The sequence below is a fragment of the Bradysia coprophila genome, unplaced genomic scaffold, assembly GCF_014529535.1.
Source record: "Bradysia coprophila strain Holo2 unplaced genomic scaffold, BU_Bcop_v1 contig_94, whole genome shotgun sequence".
Lineage (NCBI taxonomy): Eukaryota > Metazoa > Arthropoda > Insecta > Diptera > Sciaridae > Bradysia > Bradysia coprophila.
In genome coordinates this window covers 10,392,400-10,413,903 of record NW_023504022.1, presented here as the reverse complement: position 1 = coordinate 10,413,903, position 21,504 = coordinate 10,392,400, and the positions used below count along the sequence as shown (strand labels likewise).

Here is a 21,504-nt window from a genome sequence, read left to right as displayed (position 1 = left end):
AAGAGAGAGATTACAAAAAATGAGAATTACATCGTCGGCAACATGAGTAAAGGGCGTCCTACCGTTTTTTTTAAACGAACCATTGAACCATCTCAAAAATGTTGACAGTTTCAAGGAAAAAAAAAGTTCATCGAAATCCGACTAATGGGTTCAGAGAATGGGCTCTCTTACGATCACAGAATTTTTAATCGGTTGATTCCAAATCTTGTACTTCAATTTTTTACCATGCATTTACTATATAAAGACAGGTCTGCCACTCCTCCTAAAACTCCTTAAAATCCTAAAATTTTAAAATTCTCCTAAATCCTCCTAAAATCCCCTAAAACTCCTAAAATGGAGATGAAGATTCATAAAATAATTCCTATTGAAACAATTCATGAAAATTTAATCTGTTCTGCGGAGGTTATCGCTTACCTTTTACATATTGGAATTTTATGTTAGAGTTCTCTCTCAATTACAAACGTTCCCCGTGTTTCATCCTTGAAACATTAGTTAAAACCAGTTCTAAGACCGTACAAGAATCTTCTTAAATCAGGTCTAGCCAATCAAAAAACTCCTAAAAATTCTCCTAAAATCACTCCTCCAAATCCTAAAATAGGAGTCATTTTAAACCGTGGCAGCCATGTAAAGGACCATATTACCCAGAACTTGTCATTATTTTAGCCATCATTATCGATAACAGATGAAAAGCAGTATGTGATATGATTTTTAAAAAAATGGTAGGACGCGCTTTAGTCATGTTGCTGACGATATGCAAAAGTGTCTAAAGCTGATCGTCCCAAACAGATACAACTTTACATGCAAAACTGAGTTGTTGACCTGAACCTGAATTTCTGTCTCTGACCTAACCTTCAGTTTCATTTCGACCCGCACAAAAATCAGTTTGTTGAAAATGGCAGTGTCACCACATTTTACTAATCTTATAGAAACGTCCAGTCATCTGCTATCGACTACAACGACAAGAATAAAAGTTAAGTTCTGGCTAAGGTTCTCTTATAGAGCGAATTGAATTTTTAAAATATTGGAGTGATAGATGTTGCATCAAACACGATCGATACTTAACAAAAATGAAGTAATAGATTCAAAGATTTCGTTGTGATACGATTACCGTTTCTTATATGTTAATGTAGTAAAAGGTGCAAGATTTGAGGGGTTTTTACTTCTTAAAAGACTACTGTGACCTAAAACAAGGAATTGAAATGTTTGCAGCAGAATCTAAAAATATTTGAAAAAATCGATTACTTCGGACCACTAAATTACAAGCTACGTAGAAACGGTCTAGGTCGACAGTTTGCTAAAATAGAATGATCCATGCATGGTGTGATCTTAGTTAACGCAGAGTAGCCTTTAGGTTTCAACAAGACTCTGGCAGTTAGGAAACGAAATTTCTACTGAAAATTAGGTTTATCGAAAAGCCCATCTTCCCTTGAATACCACACTCACAGCCAGTAGTCAAATTTACTCTCAATTTCATAATCTCCGGATCTTTGGGATCGACCTCTCGGAACAGTAAGTCAACCACTCTCTACTGATTTATTCCTTCTACGATTGGTTCCCATAAAAGTTGGTTTTGAGCTTAACACCCTCTCAGAAATGGAAGATCTATTAGCTCAGGAGTTTAGAGTCGATTTTGATACCAACGAGGAGGGACCGAGAAATTTCGCTTTTGTTATTCTCCGAATAAAAACTTCAGTGCAATTTCAGTCAAAGATCAACGCTGTTGTATTGAGCTTACAAATTGTGTAAAATACAAAAAAACAAAATTCTTGTACTTAAGCATCGGCAATGGTGACTTCAACTTCAACACCCGGTTCGATGTTGATCGAGGTGATTTGCTTTACAATCTCGGACGGAGAGTGCAAATCAATGATTCGCTTGTGGATTCGCATCTGGAATTTTAATGAAAAACAAATAAATGAATCCAACCCGACAACGACAACGGCCAGCAATTTGTGTTATACCTGGAAGCGATCCCAAGTCTTCGAACCTTCACCGCAAGGTGTCTTACGCGTTGTGATGCGCAATGTTTTGGTTGGCATACGTACAGGTCCCTTGACACGGAGTTTCTGTTTCTTGGCACCGCTAATCAAATCGGCACATACTTTCTCCAGAGAACGTACGTTCTTCGACGTCAAGGTGATACGAATGCGATGCACTTGTGGCACATCTTGTTTCGATTTTTCAATATCTTTTGCTGCCGATGCCTGCAAATCAATCGAAAGTTACGGAATGTTGATGACTAATTTGGAGGTTATGTTTTCGTTCGATTCATTTGAACACAAAATCGAAACTGAAGGACTTACCATCTTGGTCGAGTTAATCGTCGGTATTTGGATCAGCGCTGAACCAAGTAAATGTCTGAAATGCACATAAAACAGGAAAACATTAGGATGGACTGTGTGGTCAGGTGGAATTATTCAAATTTTGTCTCCTTTTGCCATATTTATGCGAATTATTTTCACAGTCTCGCAACTACCTGTCACTTATGACTGCAATGCACTTACGAGCAGTTTACAAAATCACTAAATTCAGTCGAAAAATACAAAATTATTTACCTTTAAAGCGAGAAACGTGTTCCTGCGAAGAAATCTTCGAACGTAGAGACCGATTTGACATTTTCTTTTTGTCAAGTTGTTGAAACTGCAAAGTGGTTGGCTCTCTAGAGTGCGATTCTGATTTAATTCGAACGAGTAGACAGTGGAGTACGCTGAACATGTCCAACATATAAAGTCTCTGTCTCAAGCTCTGTCTTGGATCGAAAATAAAAAAAATTCCTTGCGCGGATCAAGCGGACCACCGGCCACTATAGGCTTGACATCATCTCGGTTGTGTTTAAAACTTCGAAAAAAAAATTTAGTCGACATGACAGCAGAATCGATGTCCAGGACTAATTATAAGAAAATGTCAAATTTTTGACATGACTTCTGTGTTATGTACATCAGTCGGATCAGTCGTCGGAGTGATGAAAATATCTTGTCGATTTTAAAGTAAATTTCCAACCGAGAACTAGTAAACACTTAGACTAAAAAAGTAGTGATTCCGGTAAGGAGGCGATGTCAGAGATCATGGAAGTTGCAAGCAACTCTTTAAGTGGCCTGTGTCGGGTATGTGCAAAACAGTCGGATAAAGTTATTGACCTATTTACTGCTGAACATAATGGCAAAAGATTCGTGGATATGCTTGTGTTTTGCCTGAAGCAACTGGTTCATGATAACGATGGATTCCCTGGAATCATTTGCGATGAGTGTGGCACGGATTTGATCAAAGTGTATGCATTCCATACACGTTACAATGACAGCGAACAGCATTTTCGACGAATTCTGTCTCCGACAGTGAACAGAGTTAAAGTGGAAGTCGAAAGTGAATCTGATGAGCAGTGCCAAAACCAAATAAAAACAGAAAATGACGGACACATCGTCGTTCTTCCCGATATCAGTTACTTTGAACATTTCGAAACGCAGAGAGCACAGGACACTACGGCACATGATTCCAGTCGGTTTTACAAAGAGGATCCGATACAGAGGCGCCCGAAGAATCCAAAAAAGAGTTCCGAAAGTAAAAAGACAAGACAGCGAATGTCATCCGACGGACACAAATCGGAACTGTTCGAATGTTTTCAGTGCAAGAAATGCTTCAATCGATTCAGCAGCCTACAGCGACACGCCAGCACTCATGCCGATAAAGAAAAACCGTACGAATGCACCGAGTGTCGGATTCAATTTGTCTACATGAAAAGTTTGTTTCGTCATCGTCGCCAGAAGCATCCGGAACGTGTCTACGAATGTGAATACTGTCCGGAAGCGTTTGCTAGTCTGTCGAAATTGAAAAGACACGCCCACGGTGTACATAAAGATGAATTGAAGCCGTACAAATGCGATCTGTGCTCGAAAATGTTCGTGCTTCGCTTTCAATTGGCATGCCATCAGACCGACGACGTATGCTCACAGAATTTCCAATGTACAAGTTGTGATGAAACGTTTCCCTTGCATCGTATGCTGAAGACTCACATTCGAGACAAACACACGAGTAAATGACCTCACTATCAGATCCACTTTCAGTCGCCAATAACGACCAATTCTTCTTTCCATGCAGATCATTTATGCGCAGAATGTGGCAAAACATTCAAGACCGTTCACCTATTGGCTAGCCATCAAAATTTACACAAATCAGACACCCCGTTCGCCTGCGAGCTGTGTCCTAATCGTTTCAAGTGGAAGGCTGCTTTGACTACCCACATGTTGGTCCATACTGGGCAGAAGAAACATGTCTGTGACATATGTGGCTCATCGTTCACGACGAAAGGTTCCCTGAATAAGCACCACTGTGAGCATACAATTTAATGAATCTCTCGTGATACCCTTCCTCACGCAACAATTAATTTCCTCTGTTCTTTGTTTTCGTCAGTAATACATACGGGAACTCGTCCTTTTCCATGCGAAACGTGTTCGATGCGCTTTTATTCCAAGGACCATCTCAAACGACACATCAGAACTCACAGCGGAGAGAAACGTAAGTAAACCAATTGATTAGAAGACAATCAATCACGATCCAAGGACCAGTAGAGAAATTTTGGATCTTTGGCAGAGAATAGAAAATCGCGAGGAAGGAAAATGACGAAAATGTCAGATCACACAAATGTCAAAATCCCACAAATTCTATCAGTTTAGATGATTGAGGACTGTTAGGTCCTGACTAACTCTAGAAAGTCATTCAAGATGTGAGACAAAAATCGCGGATGCTGCAGCGAAAAAGTCTGACTGCAACACATTCGAAGTGTCTTGCAGTATGACTAGTAGTCCTACTTCAGCCTACATACCTCACCAAACGTTACCGGAGTGTTAACGAAGGATTAAGGCTGTAGATTAATTCGGAGTCTTACCACAAATTTTGTTCAAACCAAAACTGGTGCTCTGACCAATCTCCTTTGAGCTATGACCCCTAATTTTCTGTTAGACTAAAGACGCCTCACGAACAAGTCAAAACGTTTCCCAAACCATCTTCCGTATCTGCTACATTTAGTGTTTCTAAACTTCAAGCACTGAAGGACGATCAGCCTAAAACCTTTGTGAATGACACCATGGATCGATAGTACCAATTAGGCTGGACATTGTTGAGTCTCATTTTTCTATTTGGTCTTAAATTCGTCTAACCCTCATTGAGGCAGGACTGCTCAAGCTGTTAGATGCCTACTTAGACTAGCATTTCTCCGATACGTCCGTTTTCCATTTAAAATTAACTTTTTGGCAGAAAGGACATTTTGCTTCGCTTAGTCTCTCCAATCATTATCCAGAGACTTCAATCATTTGTTCAAGTTCGTAAATTGAATTTACTTTGAACAAGAACAGTGCCAGTTTCAACACTAACTACCGTGTAACAGAGTTACATTGTAACACAGCCAGCGATACTAATTTTGTTTTGTTTTTTTAATGTCTTTTTCAGCCTACAAATGCAACTATTGTGATAGAGCGTTCTCGCAGAGCAACGACTTAACCAAACATACTCGCTCGCACGTCGGTCAAAATATGTACAAGTGTCCGGAATGCCCGAAAGTATTTCGATTGCAAACGGAACTGAGGAATCATTCATACGAACACTACAATGCGGCGAAAGCAGCTGTTCAAGAAAGTTAGTGTAATCCATAAGATTTATATCACAGCTGTGAATTTTGTCGATTAAATGTCTGATTAATGTAATTGCCGTGCGTTTTGGTGGAACTGTTCGATTTTGAGTCCATGACAAAAAAGGACGTGATCACAACCAAGCAACATTAATGCACCGAGTGTGCATTTGATGACTTTAACGAATTGAATATGTTGAAAGACCGTTCTAATAGCTTCCTGAGGACTTGTGCGAAGTCTATCACTCAATTTGAGTGTATCGTTCTATAGACGTGGACCCCGAATCACCTTACATCTAAAACATCCGGCCAGTAATCACCAGTAAAAAATAGACGGCATATAGTTTAAGATCAACGCTGTTGTATTGAGCTTACAAATTGTGTAAAATACAAAAAAAACAAAATTCTTGTACTTAAGCATCGGCAATGGTGACCTCAACTTCTACTCCCGGTTCGATGTTGATCGAGGTGATTTGCTTTACAATCTCGGACGGAGAGTGCAAATCTATGATTCGCTTGTGGATTCGCATCTGGAATTTTAATGAAAAACAAAAAATGAATCCAACCCGGCAACGACAACTGCCAGCAATTTGTGTTATACCTGGAAGCGATCCCAAGTTTTCGAACCTTCACCGCAAGGTGTCTTACGCGTTGTGATGCGCAATGTTTTGGTTGGCATACGGACGGGTCCCTTGACACGGAGTTTCTGTTTCTTGGCACCGCTAATCAAATCGGCACATACTTTCTCCAGAGAACGTACGTTCTTCGATGTCAAGGTGATACGAATGCGATGCACTTGTGGCACATCTTGTTTCGATTTTTCAATATCTTTTGCTGCCGATGCCTGCAAATCAATCGAAAGTTACGGAATGTTGATGACTAATTTGGAGGTTATGTTTTCGTTCGAAATTTGTCTTTTTATTTGATGGGGAAATTGAAGGTGCGCGACTTACCATTTTTGCTGGTCGAGTTAATCAACGATGTTTAGATCAGCGCTGAACCAAGTAAATTTCTGGAATGAACAACAATAGGAAAACATTAGGATGGGCGGTAAGTGTACAGTCACAACATTGTTTTTCAATAGTTTTCAAGTGTTCCATTCAAATATCTCGTATTCCTGAGTGTTTCACTCATTCATGACCATCATTAACACAAAATCAGTTCAATTTGCGATGATTTTATCAGAAAACATTTAATTATTTACCTTTATAAAGCGAGAAACGTGTTCTTTCGAAAAAATTTCTCAAACGAAAAGGATGAGTTGACAGTTAGTTTTTGCTGGGTTGTTGCAACTGCATCATATTCAACATTTTGCGCGCAAATTTTAAATGATTCGACTTTTGTTTTGTTGTGATCTCAAAAGTGTAATATTTCGAATTTATTTCGTTCGAATTAACATTTCGTAGTCGACAAATCTGTATTTTGTTCTAAATGTCATATTCGGAATATAATAAAACATATTCGATACGTCCATACTACACATTTATAGAGTGTTATGATCAGAGCGAGAAAACCGAAGACCATTTAATTATAATTGCCTTGGCTCGTGNTAAAATTTTCTTTCAAAATTCTTTTGTTCAATTTTTTGTCGTAGGGCGCACAATGCGTCACCCTTAGCGATATCAGTTATTTTGTAAGTAAGATAAAGGACTTGCGTCACATTTACCCTTTAAGGGTTTTTTGACTGATTAACACATAACGTCACAATATATCACTACTTGGTACTTAAGTTCAAAAGTTTTCCGTAGCTTTCGATGAAAATAATTTTTCTCTCTTGATACAAATCGATCATATACGATCCAAATTCCTGAAAAATGTAAAATTGTCAAAGTCTACTTCAATTTTTTTTTTCTTAACTCACCAACAAGCTCCGAGCCATGGCTTCTGGCATTTTATAGAAAGGACTATCGTCCTTCTGATTTACGAAAAAACCGACATACACGTGGATGGCGTGAAACATAAAAAAATCTCCCTCCATCAACACATGATCCACACTATCCAATTTTTCGTCCCATTCAAAGTAATTCAGTGATTTGGTTTGTTTTAAATATTCATTAACAAATGTGCGACGCCATGTCTCATCGGGATATTTGGAAACCACACTAAAGACTCCATCGTTCATCTCTAGTACTTTCATAATAAAAACTTGTCCAATATCACGCCCACGATAATCGCGCGCACAAAGTTCATAATCGATCATCATCACTCTTTCGCCAAATTTGTCTGGTTCGTCACGTATCAGAATGTTATTTTTGTTTAAATCTCCGCTAATTGTAACAATTCGACCATTGACTAGCTGTTCCACCTTCCTCATCCACTGAATTTCCGATTTTACATCGAAGTCTTCGAACGTACTTACATCCATTAAACCAAAGTGGTGCACCAACTTACGAAACTGTTCAAAGTCCCGTTTTTTGAGGTAAAACTCACATGCATCGAGCACTTGATGACGTTCTTGCGATATGGGCAAGTCCAACGCATGGAACCGAGCCAGTTTTCTAGCAAGCTCCAACATAGTTTCTGGTCTCTGTTCGTAATCTGCCTCTCGTAACATGTGTGAAGGAACAAACTGCTCTACTCGCCCACCATCAAATGATCCATACAATTTCGGTCCCAATCCCGCTATACCGATGGCATAAAACACTAGTGTCTCTTTACCTTCACAACCATCTGGCCGCATTGGATCGTCTCCTGTGAGCACTTTGCCGCCGTAAAGACGAACCAAAAATTGTCTTATTGGATTTGATGTGGAAGTCGAAGTATTTTCAACTAAATACAAACGACTACTGAATCCGCCACTGTTCATAGTTTCATAGCAACAAATCAAGGTTAATATAGTAGGAAAGAGTAAATCGGTAAACGTCTGCGCGTACCTCAAGATTGAAACTTCGACTTCAGTCTCGACAACAGATTTCCAATGAATGTCGACATAGCGAACACCAAGCTCAATTGCTCGTTTTTTATCTATATCTTGTGGATCCATTCTAACAACTCTGTCTTGAATAGCTAGTTAAGACTTACTGAATTTATACTCTCGCAAATAAAATTATAAACGAAAGAATCTTATTTATTGTGATCAAACTGACGAATATAATAGATATACGTAAGTAAGGTAATATCACGAGAAAAAAAAACAATTTGACGATTTTTAACAGGTAACAAATATTAACCGATTATTATGTACACTTCACACTTCACACTTTGTAAACAGTAGAAGCGATGATAAATTCTCTTTAAAAACAAACCAATTTCGAAAGGTTCTTCTGATATTATTTAACTATTTATTTGTGTGGTCCAAACAAAATTGACAACGAAGAAATTAGGAGTGATAACGAGAAAACTTCAGGTGTTTTTATTAACTTCGTGAACAAAGAGTCCCCGGTTTAAATACGGGATTATTCAACGAGCCTCGTTGGATTCGTCTTTCAATTATAGAGAACATGAATTTGTCCCTTCCTTTTTGCCTTCCCTGCTCAGCTAAAACTTTGGTTCATACCCACATATCAAACAAGTGGGACTAGGAAAAACAAACAGTCACATGTATGTATATTGCTAAAGCTCAGAACGCACGAGGTATCGAAAACGTGTTTCGATCAAAATTCTCTTTGTTATAGTGTTTCGTTAAGCCACCAAAGAACAAAGATTTTGGTCGAAACACGCTTTCGATGCCTCATGTGCTTAATGGTTATTTATGTAACAAGAATCGTATAGAGGTATATTATCGCACTAGGTGTCAGATTACCAATCCGAGGTGAAGCCGAGGTTGGCAAGACGTCGTGTGCGATAATACCAGCATACGATTCGTGTTGCATACAACGTTTTATACAATGAAGAAAATCGAATAAATACCGAAGATAATTTTAGTATGACTTCAGTAACACGTGGCTTTTATCGCACTAGTGCAAATCCTTTATCGCATTGAATTAAAAAACGGAAAATTTGGAGGCTTCAAGATTTTTTGTAATGTATTGCTTTAATAGTCGGAATTCAACCCATGTGATATTCACTTCCCCACACAACTTGTCCAGCGTTTAACAGTGCAGTTCACTGCGAAAAAAACGAGGGGTAAATCACTGATTTTATGACAAGGATTATATGGGATTATACGGGATTATATGAGAAAGTGATTTACCCCTCGGAAAAAAACTTTTCTCGACCTTTTATTGGCAAGGTTAAATATTGTTTTAGAAGAGATTGATCTTTTGCTTCACGTCTATTAACATGCATTTTCCTATAAAGCTTACATTAGTAAGAGCTTTTCGTTTATTTTTGTCTTTGTAACCTATAACAAGCCGTACTCATCTCATTAAATTATAAGAACGTCCAACGCACTTCAAGCAAAAGTCATATTAATGACAGCTGCCAAATAGAGTACTATTTTGTATGAAATTTTATCCTCACTCTTTTTACAGTGTAAAATTTTGTATGGACCACTGTCAAGTTTCAGTACCCTATTTAGAGTACCACTTTTGCTTGAAGTGCGTTGGAACGTCACATTCTAATACATCAAAGTTAAAATACCATTTATTATGCCATATGCCATACAAAGACAAATTTAACTTCTGTACTTAACTACTCAAATTCAAAAGTTTTCCATAACTTTCGATGAAAATAGTTTTTCTCTCGTGATACAAATCGATCATAAACGATCCAAATTCCTGAAAAAAATGTTAAATCGTCAAAGTTGCATAGATTTCAAAATTCATTGCTCTGAACTCACCAACATAGTCCGAGCCATTTCCGGTGGCATTTTATAGAAAGGACTATCGTCCTTCTGATTTACGAAAAAACCAGTAATCATGTGGATAGCGTGAAACATAAAAAAATCTCCCTCCATCAGCACATGATCCACACTATCCAATTTTTCGTCCCATTCAAAGTAATTCAGTGATTTGGTTTGCTTCAAATATTCAGTAACAAATGTGCGACGCCATGTCTCATCGGGATATTTAGAGACCACACTAAAGACTCCATCGTTCATCTCCAGTAATTTCGTAGTGAAAACTTGACCAATATCACGACCACGATAATCTCGTGCGGCAAGTTCATAATCGATCATCATCACTCTTTCGCCAAATTTGTCTGGTTCGTCACGTACCAAAATATTATTTTTGTTCAAATCCCCGCTAATTGTGACAATTCGTCCGCTGACCAGCTTTTCCAATTTCTTCAACCACTGAATTTCCGATCTAACATCGAAGTCTTCGAACGTACTCACATCCATTAAGCCAGTGTGATGGGCCAATCTTCGGAACTGTTCAAAGTCCCTCTTTTCAAGATAGAACTCACATGCATCGAGTATTTGATGACGTTCTTGCGAAATGGGCATATCCAATGCATGGAACCGAGCCAGTTTTCTAGCAAGCTCCAACATGGTTTCTGGTCTCTGTTCGTAATCTGCCTCTCGTAACATGTGTGAAGGTATAAACTGCTCTACTCGCCCACCATCAAATGATCCATACAATTTTGGTCCCAATCCCGCTAAACCAATGGCATAAAATACCACAGTTTCTTTAACTTGACTTCCCTCTGGTTTAAGTGGATCATCTTCGGTGAGCATTTTGCCGCCGTATAGACGAACCAAAAATTTTCGTATCGGATTTGATGTGGATGTCGAAGTATCCTCCACTAAATACAAACGACTACTGAATCCACCACTGAGAATTATTTGTTAATTAAGTAGGAACGAGTAAATCGGTAAACGCCTGTGCTTACCTTAATACTGAGACTTTGACTTCAGTCTCAATAACAGATTTCCAGTGAATATCCACATAGCGAATTCCAAGCTCAATTGCTCGTTTTTTGTCTACATCTAGTCGGTCCATTTCAAACAACTCTGTCTTGAATGACTGGCTATAAGACTTCATGACTCGAAAATACAATATTGTTGATGAAACTTACCTAATACTTCATTATCTTAATGGTAAGATAGCATAGTGATAAGCCGAGCTTTTCTGTTATTAATGCAGATAAGGAATATCGTGAGAGGAAACAATTTGACGATTTTGAACAGGTTAAAATTACGAATTTTTCTTTTGATATTTATAAGGTCAAAACAAGATTGACAACGGAAATTTTAAATAAAAGTCCGTCGGTGGCCCTAAGTACTCGTCAATTAAAGGTTTTTCGTTTCGATTCTTCGTAATCTCTATTCTCGTAAAGGACATCAATTTTTGCATCCTGCAAATTGGTCGAGGGATCATTCACAAAATATGTCACGCATTCGAGAGTGGTTTAAAATGTGATAGAAAGATTTACAAAATGTACGTCACGCGTGACATACTTTATAAACGATCTCTAAAATGAGTAACAATTATAGGAAATCGTGATGTGTGTCCACTTATCATTAGCAAGCAAGTTTGTGCTTATCAAAACAATATTAATATTTTACCATTTCCCTTGCTTGGTATGTTATCTAAATTTATGCAACATCATCCTCGAAGTCATCATGACAAGCAGATTTGTTGAAAACTAGAAATCAAGTGACGAATGGAATTTCAAATGAAAATTGTTGAAAGACCTGTTGTGCCAGACAACTCAAATTTTCAATATTGCTGGTACGATAGGCCTTCAGACCCTATGGCCCTTCTAGGGCTCAAAAACGAAAGTCGTAGAATCTATGTTCTTGTGGTTGGATAATGTAGTTGGCATAGGTTTCATTTCGCGGTCGGTTTTTGTAAAGGAAAGAGCTTCACCCATTCACCCTGCTTTCTCACCCATTCTGATGCAAACATTTCGATAGATTGTACGAAAATCTCTTCGGCAAATTTTGTCTTATTCCTAACAAAACAACCATTTTCCCGTTGTTTGACAACCAATGTTTGTGCGATAATATGAGGACTTAAAAGGTTACTAATAAATGAGAGTATCTCCAGAGATTGCTCTTTACTTCACGGCCATAAAGCCTCTTTTGACGGGTCTCGCCATCATGGATTAATGTAATTAAATTGCTGAAATCGAGTTTATTTTATGTTTATTGTCAACGACTGGTTCACTTAGCAAACATGAATTCGGTTGGTTTTCCATTCTTCCCTAAGTATAGCAACATTACCAGTTGTCAGTCTTACTTTCTGCAATACGACTAGACAAATAACGCTGACACTGATACACATTTAACAAATCGTCAATATTTGCAGGTGTAGTAGAATCAATAACGGCTCTACGCGGAATGATTCCTGTCTGTGTGTTGTGTTACTTAAACTGATGGCATCGTTCTATCGAGGCCTCTTTTTCCATTCCTCTTTCTTGTGTTCGAGCGCTCTAGCACGATCGTAGCGCAACATATCGATAGTCTTCTTGATTGGTGGCTTTGGTGGTTTTACCGGTTTTGGGACCTTCGGCTTTTTGTACAACGTTTTGTACCAAGTGGTGGGCGTCCAATCAGGATCATCGTTCAATTGTTTGGTCCGTTTTGCTGAAACGGAACAAGAGAGGAAGTTTTAACGACTATCTCAACCGAGATGGAAATGTTTGGAGGAAAGACCAGACTTACGTTTTTGAGTTGAATCTTTCAATTTTGTGACGTTTTGTAATTTGCTATCACCGACGGGTCCCGCTACTCGAAGAGCCGAACTCTTCATCCCTTTGGGCTTCACAGGTGCATTTGTGTCAACGAATGCCGGCTTGGTTTGACGCTCTTTCGACAGTTTAATGCTGGCCGTTAATATATTGAACTTGGTCTGTTCCTCGTCAAGGCAGCGCTGTTGAAGATAAGAAGAAAATTATTTCTTGTTAAGACAACGCGAATTCTCCTTACAATGTACATGTCACGCCAAGTTTCTAGCTCCTCTCGACTTTTGCTTCGAAATCTGCGTTTGCAATGCTGTTCCCATAGACAATGCGTATCTTCCATCAGATACGGATTGTAATCCTCTAAAGCCATTAATTGCTCGCAAGTGGTCCGTTCTAAGACCGGACGCAATATATCAAACGGAACGCCTCCAATGAACTCGAGTACTGCCAATAACAATGAACAAATGTTAACAAGCACCCGCAGCAAAGGCATTATAATACTCACGATCAATATTGTCTTGCAAAATGCGAATGCACATTTCGAACAGAGTAGTCACCTTGCTCTTATCCGCTTTATTGCCGGAAAAAACTTTGGTTTTTACCGTGCGCGACGTGATGCTATGGCTGATCGTCTCTTCATCGGTCATTTGGATTGTCTGCTTTCTGGGCTGTCTGGACACATATTCTCGTGTTATCACCTCTGTGGCAGAACTTGTGTTGGGCAATAGCAGTTCGGCAGCAATGTCCTGTGGAGGGTCTAGTCTCGGTCGATTTTTTAAGAGTATCGGCGTTTCGTCGAACGAGGAACGCTTGCCAAGTCTGGAGGGTGAAGTATTAGATGGAGAGGTTTTGTTGGTGAGTAGTTTCCTCGCTTTAGACGTTGACGGCATATCCAACATTCCAAGCGCCTCGGCAAAACTAGTACCCATCGTATAATCTATATCGATGAGATCAGGTCCACATTTGCGTTTTTTGCCATTCGTTTCTTCACATTCTCTTTGTTTTGAGTGTTTCCTTTTGTCTCTGCGATGACTCGATTCAGTGCTGCCGTTTTCCCGCATGTCTTTACTATTCGATACGGAACTGGTGCTAGTACAAGACCTTGTCTCATCACACTTCTTACCACTCTTCCTTTCCAATCGATTAGATTCTTCCTGAGACTTCTCCGAACGACTAGATCTGCTGTCAGACGGATAGTTAACTGAATCGCTGTTTGGTGTGCCGTTAGTTTCTTGACTGTCTGTGACTTTGTTCAACACTGCACTGGGTTCAACGTTTTTGGTGTCGTTTGTGTGCCGTCGTTCGTGCTCACCGCTTGACTTCGAATCAACTTCTTTCTTCCATTTTGCGACCAATGCTGCCGCCGCGAGTCCAACTTTTCCATCATGTTTCCTCAAATTATTCACAGTACTTCCCACCCTAGTCTCTTGTAAGTATTTCACAACGACGGGCAATTTGTTCAGCTTCTCAAGGCAATGCAGTAGCTGTGAAGAAAGTCAAATGACAATCTTGGCGACGAATTCGAATTGTTATTTCATTATTTAATTAGCTTAAGCAACGGACATCGAAATTTGAATCGTTAGAACAGTCCCACGAAAGTCGAATGATAGCTACGGATACTTACGATTGTCTCATTTTCCACAAATCTCTCGATTCGTCTTTGATAATGCCTAATCGCCTCTTTAATTGACGCCATTCCCCTCAAAGTTAGAGTTGTTTGTAGCCGGTAAACAGTTACATTCACTGTTTTTACACAAAATTTAGGACTGAAATCAAAACACTCGAAAACATGGTACGGAAATGTCAATTTTTTGCTGTCTACTTGCGTTCACGTGCATGTTTTAGAGTAGGGGTGTCACACGGTGTCATTCATAAATATGCCACATGAATGGTGTCCCATCTTACACAAAAATATCTAAAAAAATTTGTTCTAGCACCTAGTGTACACTTTACACTATATTAAGGACAACGGCAGCTAGGGTAATTACTAAACAATGAATAGCTGGAATCGCCATGGACGAACAAATTTTGTGAATCATTCGTGTTTCGGATATCGTTCCCTTTTCGTTTCATTTTTGTTCTTTTTTATATCTCTTGTAAAATGCCGCACTTTTCCACCACATCAGAGGCTCACTTGATGACACACTAATTTCAAACTTTAACCAAATGAAGTAACAGATTTGATTATCCCTTTAGATATGCTTACCGTCTGTGAAAGGTTAAACATATCTGAGTGAATAGAACGATTTATTTTTATTTTTGCTTGCAAGGCATTAGTTGCCATTTTTCACATCTTCCAAATTACGTTCAGAACGTTCAGAACTTTATTGTTTGCTCTAGCCGAAAGTTGACAATTACACGGCAGTTTGCCTGGTGCGGCAATAATCTATCGCATGAAGAAGAATTTCAGTTCATTTTCCTTTGTGATAATCAACTTGATGATAGGGCAGGTGATAAACCAGAATATATTGGATGTTGCACTACGTAGTTCCTTACACTCTAAGAATCACTCGTGTGTTTTTTCGGAACCTGCTTCGGTAACGGTCTTTCGACAAGTATAGAGTTTGTATATCCGAGTCGATATGTGGTAATTTTTGATGAGATTCACCTTGATATATACTCAACAATACGGGCAACGATGTTTCTATTCACCATTTGGATGAGGCTCTGCATTTGTGGCAAACGTTAAACGTTTCCGATATTCCTCAGAACCCGAATTTTCAAAGAAACTGGGATTTGTTAAATGTTAAAAGGATTGTCGAAAAAGAATTACATTTCGACACGGCTAAGGATATTGCCCGCTTCACCGCTCTGCAGGCACCGGAATCAGGCAAATGGCTAAACGCTCTGCCAGTGCCAAACAACGGTACAATGCCTGACAACAACACCATCAGGATCTGCATCGGTCTGCGACTAGGTGCAAGAATCTGCCATCCACATTCTTGTCGGTGCGGTTCATCGGTTTCGGAAGACGGTACACACGGCCTAAGTTGCACGAAGAACAAATCAAAATATTCCCGCCATTTCGAGATCAACAACATCCTGCACCGAGCTTTATCATCAATCAACGTACCATCCACGCTGGAACCACCGGGTTTGTCTAGGAAAGACGGCAAACGCCCCGACGGCCTAACATTAATTCCTTGGGCAAACGGTAAAGCACTTATCTGGGACGCCACGGTGCTAGACACATTGGCCAATTCGTACTTGCCTAAAACTTCATTACGCATCGGTGCGGCAGCTGAATTAGGCAGCAAACTCAAACACAAAAATTATGCAGAGCTGAAAGCTGCAAATTATATTTTCGTGCCTGTCGCATTGGAGTCATTTGGCCCTTGGGCAACGGAGGCAAAAGATTTTATTAACACAATCGGTTCCAAGCTCAACAATTTGACCGGTTCGAAAACGTCCTGCCACTACCTGCATCAGAGAATATCGCTTGCAATTCAACGCTACAACGCGTCTTGTGTTATGGAAACGATTCCGGCGACGTCTCCTCTAGACGAAATTGTTTATATTTTATCAAAACGACCCCTGGTCGTTTGACGTTTGGTTTTTATGTATGAATCAAATTTTTCCTTGAATAAAAAAAAAAAAACTTTGATATTTGTGTAGAAATAAGCGTTTCGTGTTTTTTAAGTTTTGCTTCAGGGATCATTCATTAATTACGTACCGCTTTTTCAGTGGTGGCATCACCAATGAAACTTTGAAATTATGTTCTACCTCCGAGTCTACCCCTCTAAATGGGGGTTAGAACATAATCATCACGTTTTCGTATAAGCTTTAAGGTTTAAATTATGATGACAACACTGAAAAAGCGTTGCGAAATTTATGAATGGTCCCTTATACACATACAGTTGATTTGAATAATTCGTCCAAGCATTGATTGATTGATTGATCCAAAAAATCTACGACAACCAATCAATAATGTTCTCGTTTGGTGTGATGTTAGTTTCTTTAGAATTTTGTAAGTGTGCTTCAGAATTTGAATTATAGTGCTGAGATATAATCACTTTAGGGAAGCTTTAAAAACATAAGAGTTAGACGATAATATTCTTCCTTATTATAATGTGGTTAAAAGCGGGAAGGTCGGCCCTAACATGCATAAGAATGAACTAAATTAAATTTAGCTTTGTTACGGTGCCCTATAATTAGATATATTTTATTCAAGGAATTTATTTAAATTATTTATTTATTTTTTATTTATTTATTTCTTCACATAATTCATACAAATTTATTACTACTGTGTAGCTACAGTAAGCTTAAAAACTATTTGAAGAAGCTACTTTATTAAATGCCAATACACTTCTATAATGGTCATTAAATGTCGATGGGGAAATTACTCGAAATTTCCTGTTTATCGACGATTTTGTGTTTCTTCCTCTTTGATTCTCGGTGATTTCTATTGACTTCGTAAGCTACTTTTTTACACGCACGTAAAAACACGCACTTCAAGCAAAAGTGATCACAGTCGACAGCTGCCAAATAGAGTACTATTTTGTATGAAATGGCGTCTTGCAGTTGTGTGACACTGTCACGGTCCAGTACCCTATACCCTATTTAAGGTACAAATCACGCTTGAAATGCGTTGCCTTGTGACATGATTCCCCGGAGTAGCTTCCCCCTCGTATGTTTACAAAAGAAACAAAGCAAAGAATTATTTTGTGTTTAATTGTTGAGAATTTTCATCTTATAATGCAGGTGCAAATGATGGTTTAATAGTTTATTCAAAATTACAGGGTGGATCGGCTCAACTCTCCCTGCAATCTGTGTGCGACTCGTAAATGAAGATTAATGTTTGTTACAGCATCTTGTGATGCATCTTACTCTCCTTTTTCTTTATTTCGCCAATTTTTCCTTATATTCAAACCCGTCGACTCAAATATCGCAATTAGAAATGAACGGGATAGCAGTGCCACCTCCACCCTGTGGTTTTCATGGAAAATTCTATAATACAAGAATTCGAAAGAGTTTAAGTTCAGTGTAGTTTCGAGATTACAACTAACTATAATATAATACAAAAATTTCGAGGAGGAAGGAAAATGTACACAATTGAGATTCCTGACACGATCCATCTAATAAGTAAAATATTTCGCCAATTGGGTCTATGGACTAACAATGTCAACAGTTCGTTCCTTGAAAGTGGACGGAAATTCCTTTATTTCGGTTACTATTTCATTTTTACCATATCGGCGGCTCTAGGGTGTTACTTAACAGAAGACAAGAATGAGCGAGTTTTTCTAATTGTTTTCCTGCTGGATACAGTGGTCTTATTATACAAAATGGCGTACGTTCTTTGGAAAAACCGTTTCTTGCTAATGTTAGTACACGAAACAGGAACCCATTCTACCAACGATCAGAAAATATTCATCGAAATGCGGGATAATTTGAATTTTCTGATGAAATTTGGACAGATTTTCATGATGATGGTAGCTTTTGCCTCCTTCCTACTGGCTATTGTGTTTCCTATTGCAAACTATCGACGAAAAGTTTTGTTCGTCAACGTCGCATTTCCGTTAGATAAGACACATGGAACTGTTTTCTGGATTGCAAGTTTATACCTTGGTATCGGAATTTTCTGTGCTACTGTTATGACTTTCTTCGCTGTAATGCTTTGGTACATAATGTTCAACTTTGTGATTGACTACAAACTACTGGGCCGTCAATTAAAAGATATGGGCAAAACAGGACTGACACTTTCAACAAGACGTCAAGACGAATTATATCGTGAGGAAATAATTTCGGCAATTTCAACATATGACAGAATAAACGGGTATTTATTGTCAGACATAAGTGTTATGCAGCTCAGCATCATAATGTGCAAAATTTGCAAACTTTAGATGCATGTTGCATAAATCGTTGTATGAATCTCGGTACAAAGTACTTTATTAGGCTCAAGATGTGTATTATGACACACCATCTATAGCCTACAGCCTAATAAAGAACTTTACACTCGATGTGATAAATAACCATTTCGCAATTCAATGACGGAGATAAACTCTTTCTTGCCGGTTTGTAATGCTGTATGAGGCTCGTTTATTTCATCTGAACGTGCGCAGAAAAAATTCTTCACTCATTCAGTCATGTATTCATACATTCGCCTCTGTATGAGCTAACCAACCAGTCAACTAGTTCATTTCAGTCTTGAACTGCGAAAAATGTTGTATCTGCCACGGTAGGTATGCTGGTATTTTATCTCGCACGACGTCTTGTCGACCTCGGCTCGGCTGTGCCTTTCCGTCTAGTTGATAAAATACCTTCATACCTACCTTTGCAGGTTAGACCCAGCACTATAACCGTCTTTTTACATGAAGGAGCTAAATAATTATGATTTCTTTTCAATCAGAAACCTGAAGGAATTTGCGTCAACTTTTTCCAGTTTATTTTTCTTGCAAATTGCCACTAGTAGCCTTTGCATCTGTGGAATGGTCTACAGTTCAGCATTTGTAATAGTAATAATTTTCAGAATATTTCTCTCTCTCTGACCAATCCATTTAACACAGAGCACACACGACGACCTGGTCAAAGATGGTGTTTATTTCATAATATTGTCGTACAGCTTCTTCGACATCTTTATGATCATGTATATGGGAAACGAAATTAAGTTGTCCAGCGAAGGACTGTCGTACTGTTTGTTCGAATCAAATTGGAACAAACAAACGAAATCGAACCAAAAATGCGTTTTGATATTTGAAGAACGTTTGAGGAAACAACAACAGATAATCATAAGCAAAATATACATCCTAAACTTAGCAACTTTCCGTTCGGTAAGTTACAGCACCTAGCACCTAGCATAGTATAGATCTCATCGGTTTGCGAAACTGATGACAGCACAGCTCAGTGCAGTGGATTACTTTGACAATTTTGTGCGCAAAAGCGGAAAATATTTAAATTTCTGCAGATGCATGCGTTACAACAGTAACAAATTTTAGACCTTTTTTCGAACAATTCAACGCTTTTATTTTTCTTGACTTCAAATATAAACATTTCACGGTTACTAAAAATGTTTAATTCAATTTTCCATTAGCATTTTCTATGTAAACTGTTTCCCTAAAAAATATTTCAAAAACTTCCACTCTTTGCGAAGTTGTTTGTGTTTAGTTTGCACACAATTTTTGGCATGCCAGTCCTCAACGGAAGAGATCTATAGTCCAATGTTGCCTATGTCAAATGGAGAATAGTCTTTACTCACTACACCTCCGGAAAATGAGTCATTACTTCGTTGACATGAGCGTTAAAAATCATTTCTTGCTGGCTTACGTTATTGTAAGGATTTTTTTTGTCATGCGTAGTTGCATCCATCGCCTTCAGCTCGAGCTACAAACGTGGCAAAATAAAAAGTTCCAAACACGGACGTAAGCTAATATTACTCTAATCCTAATCGACTGACCTTGAAACAAAAAATGTGAAATTACACGTGTACCATGTATATTTCTGTGTTTCAGAGTCTGTAATCGTGAAAGCGTTTTCGTGAAATTTCATGAACTTGCGCGAATTTTCACGATTTTTGTGAACCTTGAAATATCACGAAATTCACGCTTACAGGCTGTGCTATGATTGGTTGAACTTTTTTTTTTACTTAAATAACATATTTTTTTAACAGATCGTAAATACAGCGTACAGCATGTTCAGTCTACTGGTCAACCTTCGGACTGAATAAATTCTGTTTACTTTAAGGCATTTTGATTGCGGTTCTCTGCTATACCAAAGAAAAATTGGATTTGGCCATGTACATTGTATAGTTCAACTATAAAGAAGTTGTAGATTTTACATCATAATATCAAATGTTACTTTAAACACTACAACCAATCAGGGACTATTTTGAGAAATCGAATTTCTCAAAATTTCTCAACTATTTCTCAATTATTTCTCAAAGAATTTCTCAAAAATTTCTCAAATTTCTCAAAATTCTCAAATTTCTCAAAAATATAAAAAATTTCTCAAAAATTTCTCAAAGATTTCTCAAAGAATTTCTCAAGAATTTCTCAAGAATTTCTCAAATTTCTCAAAATTTCTCAAAGAATTTCTCAAAAATAGTCCCTGCAACCAATAGACTTAATCGTAATGTAACGATATCCTTGCCGTTTGTGAAAGCAACACTCTTAGTGGAAGTGTGCTTCGTATCGCATGTACTGTGCACCATTTCTAATGAATGTTGATCATGATAATTTACCATTGGTAAAGATATAAATTAACAGTATCGACGAATGAGTTCAATTGAAGAAAAAGTAACAAATGTGACCTTTTACTGATTAGTTTATCCTCGAAAACGAGGATAGGCGTACCTTTATTTCAAATTGGCGGTTCTATTAAAACTGATGGTGTGCGTATCCCCCATAGATTTTTTTGTTCGTTCGAACATACAGTTTGTAAGC

At 38.3% G+C, this 21,504-nt stretch overlaps 7 protein-coding genes across 9 annotated transcripts in view; 2 read left to right on the top strand and 5 right to left on the bottom strand.

Moving 5' to 3' along the window:
• LOC119085415 (choline/ethanolamine kinase-like) overlaps positions 1-8,667 on the bottom strand; it is a 20,100-nt gene extending 11,433 nt beyond the window's left edge. The window contains exons 1-2 of one of the 2 annotated variants that reach the window (XR_005089295.1): positions 8,491-8,667; positions 7,986-8,415 (exon numbers count right to left, since the gene is read on the bottom strand). Coding sequence is in view for 1 of the 2 variants with exons in the window: in XM_037195826.1 (XP_037051721.1) it covers positions 8,491-8,600 (110 nt within the window). In the remaining variant the exon portion in view is untranslated. Of the gene's footprint in view, positions 1-7,985; positions 8,416-8,490 lie in introns of those variants that run through there. The other variant, XM_037195826.1, reaches the window with a different exon arrangement.
• On the bottom strand, positions 1,699-2,685 carry LOC119085454 (40S ribosomal protein S20-like). The gene is made up of 4 exons (XM_037195877.1): positions 2,556-2,685; positions 2,304-2,358; positions 1,962-2,204; positions 1,699-1,889 (listed from the first exon to the last, which is right to left on the bottom strand). The coding sequence occupies exons 2-4, from the start codon at positions 2,304-2,306 to the stop codon at positions 1,773-1,775; spliced, it is 363 nt and encodes a 120-aa protein (XP_037051772.1). The 5' UTR covers positions 2,307-2,358; positions 2,556-2,685; the 3' UTR covers positions 1,699-1,772.
• Positions 2,900-5,696, top strand: LOC119085403 (zinc finger protein 883-like). Its single transcript, XM_037195809.1, has 4 exons — positions 2,900-4,026; positions 4,093-4,323; positions 4,405-4,509; positions 5,440-5,696. The coding sequence occupies exons 1-4, from the start codon at positions 3,054-3,056 to the stop codon at positions 5,628-5,630; spliced, it is 1,500 nt and encodes a 499-aa protein (XP_037051704.1). The 5' UTR covers positions 2,900-3,053; the 3' UTR covers positions 5,631-5,696.
• LOC119085455 (40S ribosomal protein S20-like) lies at positions 5,959-6,919 on the bottom strand. Its single transcript, XM_037195878.1, has 4 exons — positions 6,822-6,919; positions 6,571-6,629; positions 6,219-6,461; positions 5,959-6,147 (listed from the first exon to the last, which is right to left on the bottom strand). The coding sequence occupies exons 2-4, from the start codon at positions 6,571-6,573 to the stop codon at positions 6,031-6,033; spliced, it is 363 nt and encodes a 120-aa protein (XP_037051773.1). The 5' UTR covers positions 6,574-6,629; positions 6,822-6,919; the 3' UTR covers positions 5,959-6,030.
• Positions 8,668-10,162: 1,495 nt separating the features above from the next.
• LOC119085414 (choline/ethanolamine kinase-like) lies at positions 10,163-11,502 on the bottom strand. Its single transcript, XM_037195824.1, has 3 exons — positions 11,333-11,502; positions 10,338-11,274; positions 10,163-10,275 (listed from the first exon to the last, which is right to left on the bottom strand). Exons 1-3 carry the CDS (start codon positions 11,482-11,484, stop codon positions 10,186-10,188), a joined length of 1,179 nt encoding a protein of 392 aa, XP_037051719.1. The 5' UTR covers positions 11,485-11,502; the 3' UTR covers positions 10,163-10,185.
• A 1,066-nt stretch (positions 11,503-12,568) lies between these two features.
• On the bottom strand, positions 12,569-14,944 carry LOC119085399 (transcription elongation factor B polypeptide 3-like). Its single transcript, XM_037195803.1, has 5 exons — positions 14,754-14,944; positions 13,635-14,613; positions 13,374-13,573; positions 13,110-13,317; positions 12,569-13,031 (listed from the first exon to the last, which is right to left on the bottom strand). Exons 1-5 carry the CDS (start codon positions 14,823-14,825, stop codon positions 12,832-12,834), a joined length of 1,659 nt encoding a protein of 552 aa, XP_037051698.1. The 5' UTR covers positions 14,826-14,944; the 3' UTR covers positions 12,569-12,831.
• A 3,372-nt stretch (positions 14,945-18,316) lies between these two features.
• LOC119085435 (odorant receptor 94a-like) lies at positions 18,317-20,862 on the top strand. 2 transcript variants are annotated; one of them, XM_037195851.1, is made up of 4 exons: positions 18,317-18,902; positions 19,476-19,575; positions 19,633-19,896; positions 20,733-20,862. In XM_037195851.1, exons 1-4 carry the CDS (start codon positions 18,412-18,414, stop codon positions 20,787-20,789), a joined length of 912 nt encoding a protein of 303 aa, XP_037051746.1. In that variant the 5' UTR covers positions 18,317-18,411; the 3' UTR covers positions 20,790-20,862. The 2 variants fall into 2 exon arrangements, with proteins under 2 accessions (XP_037051746.1, XP_037051747.1); XM_037195852.1 differs by lacking the exon at positions 19,476-19,575 and having other exon boundaries at positions 19,689-19,896.
• The last annotated feature ends 642 nt before the right edge of the window (positions 20,863-21,504 follow it).

Excerpts from the sequence above, each read along its gene's own strand:
- LOC119085454 (XM_037195877.1), bottom strand. Across the intron at positions 1,890-1,961 it reads AGACTTGGGATCGCTTCCAG|ATGCGAATCCACAAGCGAAT; the intron begins GTATAACACAAA and ends TTAAAATTCCAG.
- LOC119085403 (XM_037195809.1), top strand. The coding sequence starts at position 3,054 with ATGTCAGAGATCATGGAAGTTGCAAGCAACTCTTTAAGTGGCCTGTGT. Across the intron at positions 4,324-4,404 it reads TTCCCTGAATAAGCACCACT|TAATACATACGGGAACTCGT; the intron begins GTGAGCATACAA and ends TGTTTTCGTCAG. Across the intron at positions 4,510-5,439 it reads AACTCACAGCGGAGAGAAAC|CCTACAAATGCAACTATTGT; the intron begins GTAAGTAAACCA and ends TGTCTTTTTCAG.
- LOC119085455 (XM_037195878.1), bottom strand. Across the intron at positions 6,148-6,218 it reads AAACTTGGGATCGCTTCCAG|ATGCGAATCCACAAGCGAAT; the intron begins GTATAACACAAA and ends TTAAAATTCCAG.
- LOC119085414 (XM_037195824.1), bottom strand. The coding sequence starts at position 11,484 with ATGAAGTCTTATAGCCAGTCATTCAAGACAGAGTTGTTTGAAATGGAC. Across the intron at positions 11,275-11,332 it reads GTCAAAGTCTCAGTATTAAG|TGGTGGATTCAGTAGTCGTT; the intron begins GTAAGCACAGGC and ends AATAATTCTCAG. Across the intron at positions 10,276-10,337 it reads AAATGGCTCGGACTATGTTG|GAATTTGGATCGTTTATGAT; the intron begins GTGAGTTCAGAG and ends CATTTTTTTCAG.
- LOC119085399 (XM_037195803.1), bottom strand. The coding sequence starts at position 14,825 with ATGGCGTCAATTAAAGAGGCGATTAGGCATTATCAAAGACGAATCGAG. Across the intron at positions 13,318-13,373 it reads CTTGGCGTGACATGTACATT|CGCTGCCTTGACGAGGAACA; the intron begins GTAAGGAGAATT and ends TATCTTCAACAG. Across the intron at positions 13,032-13,109 it reads GAAAGATTCAACTCAAAAAC|CAAAACGGACCAAACAATTG; the intron begins GTAAGTCTGGTC and ends GTTCCGTTTCAG.
- LOC119085435 (XM_037195851.1), top strand. The coding sequence starts at position 18,412 with ATGGCGTACGTTCTTTGGAAAAACCGTTTCTTGCTAATGTTAGTACAC. Across the intron at positions 18,903-19,475 it reads ACATATGACAGAATAAACGG|AAACCTGAAGGAATTTGCGT; the intron begins GTATTTATTGTC and ends CTTTTCAATCAG. Across the intron at positions 19,576-19,632 it reads TGGTCTACAGTTCAGCATTT|AGCACACACGACGACCTGGT; the intron begins GTAATAGTAATA and ends CATTTAACACAG.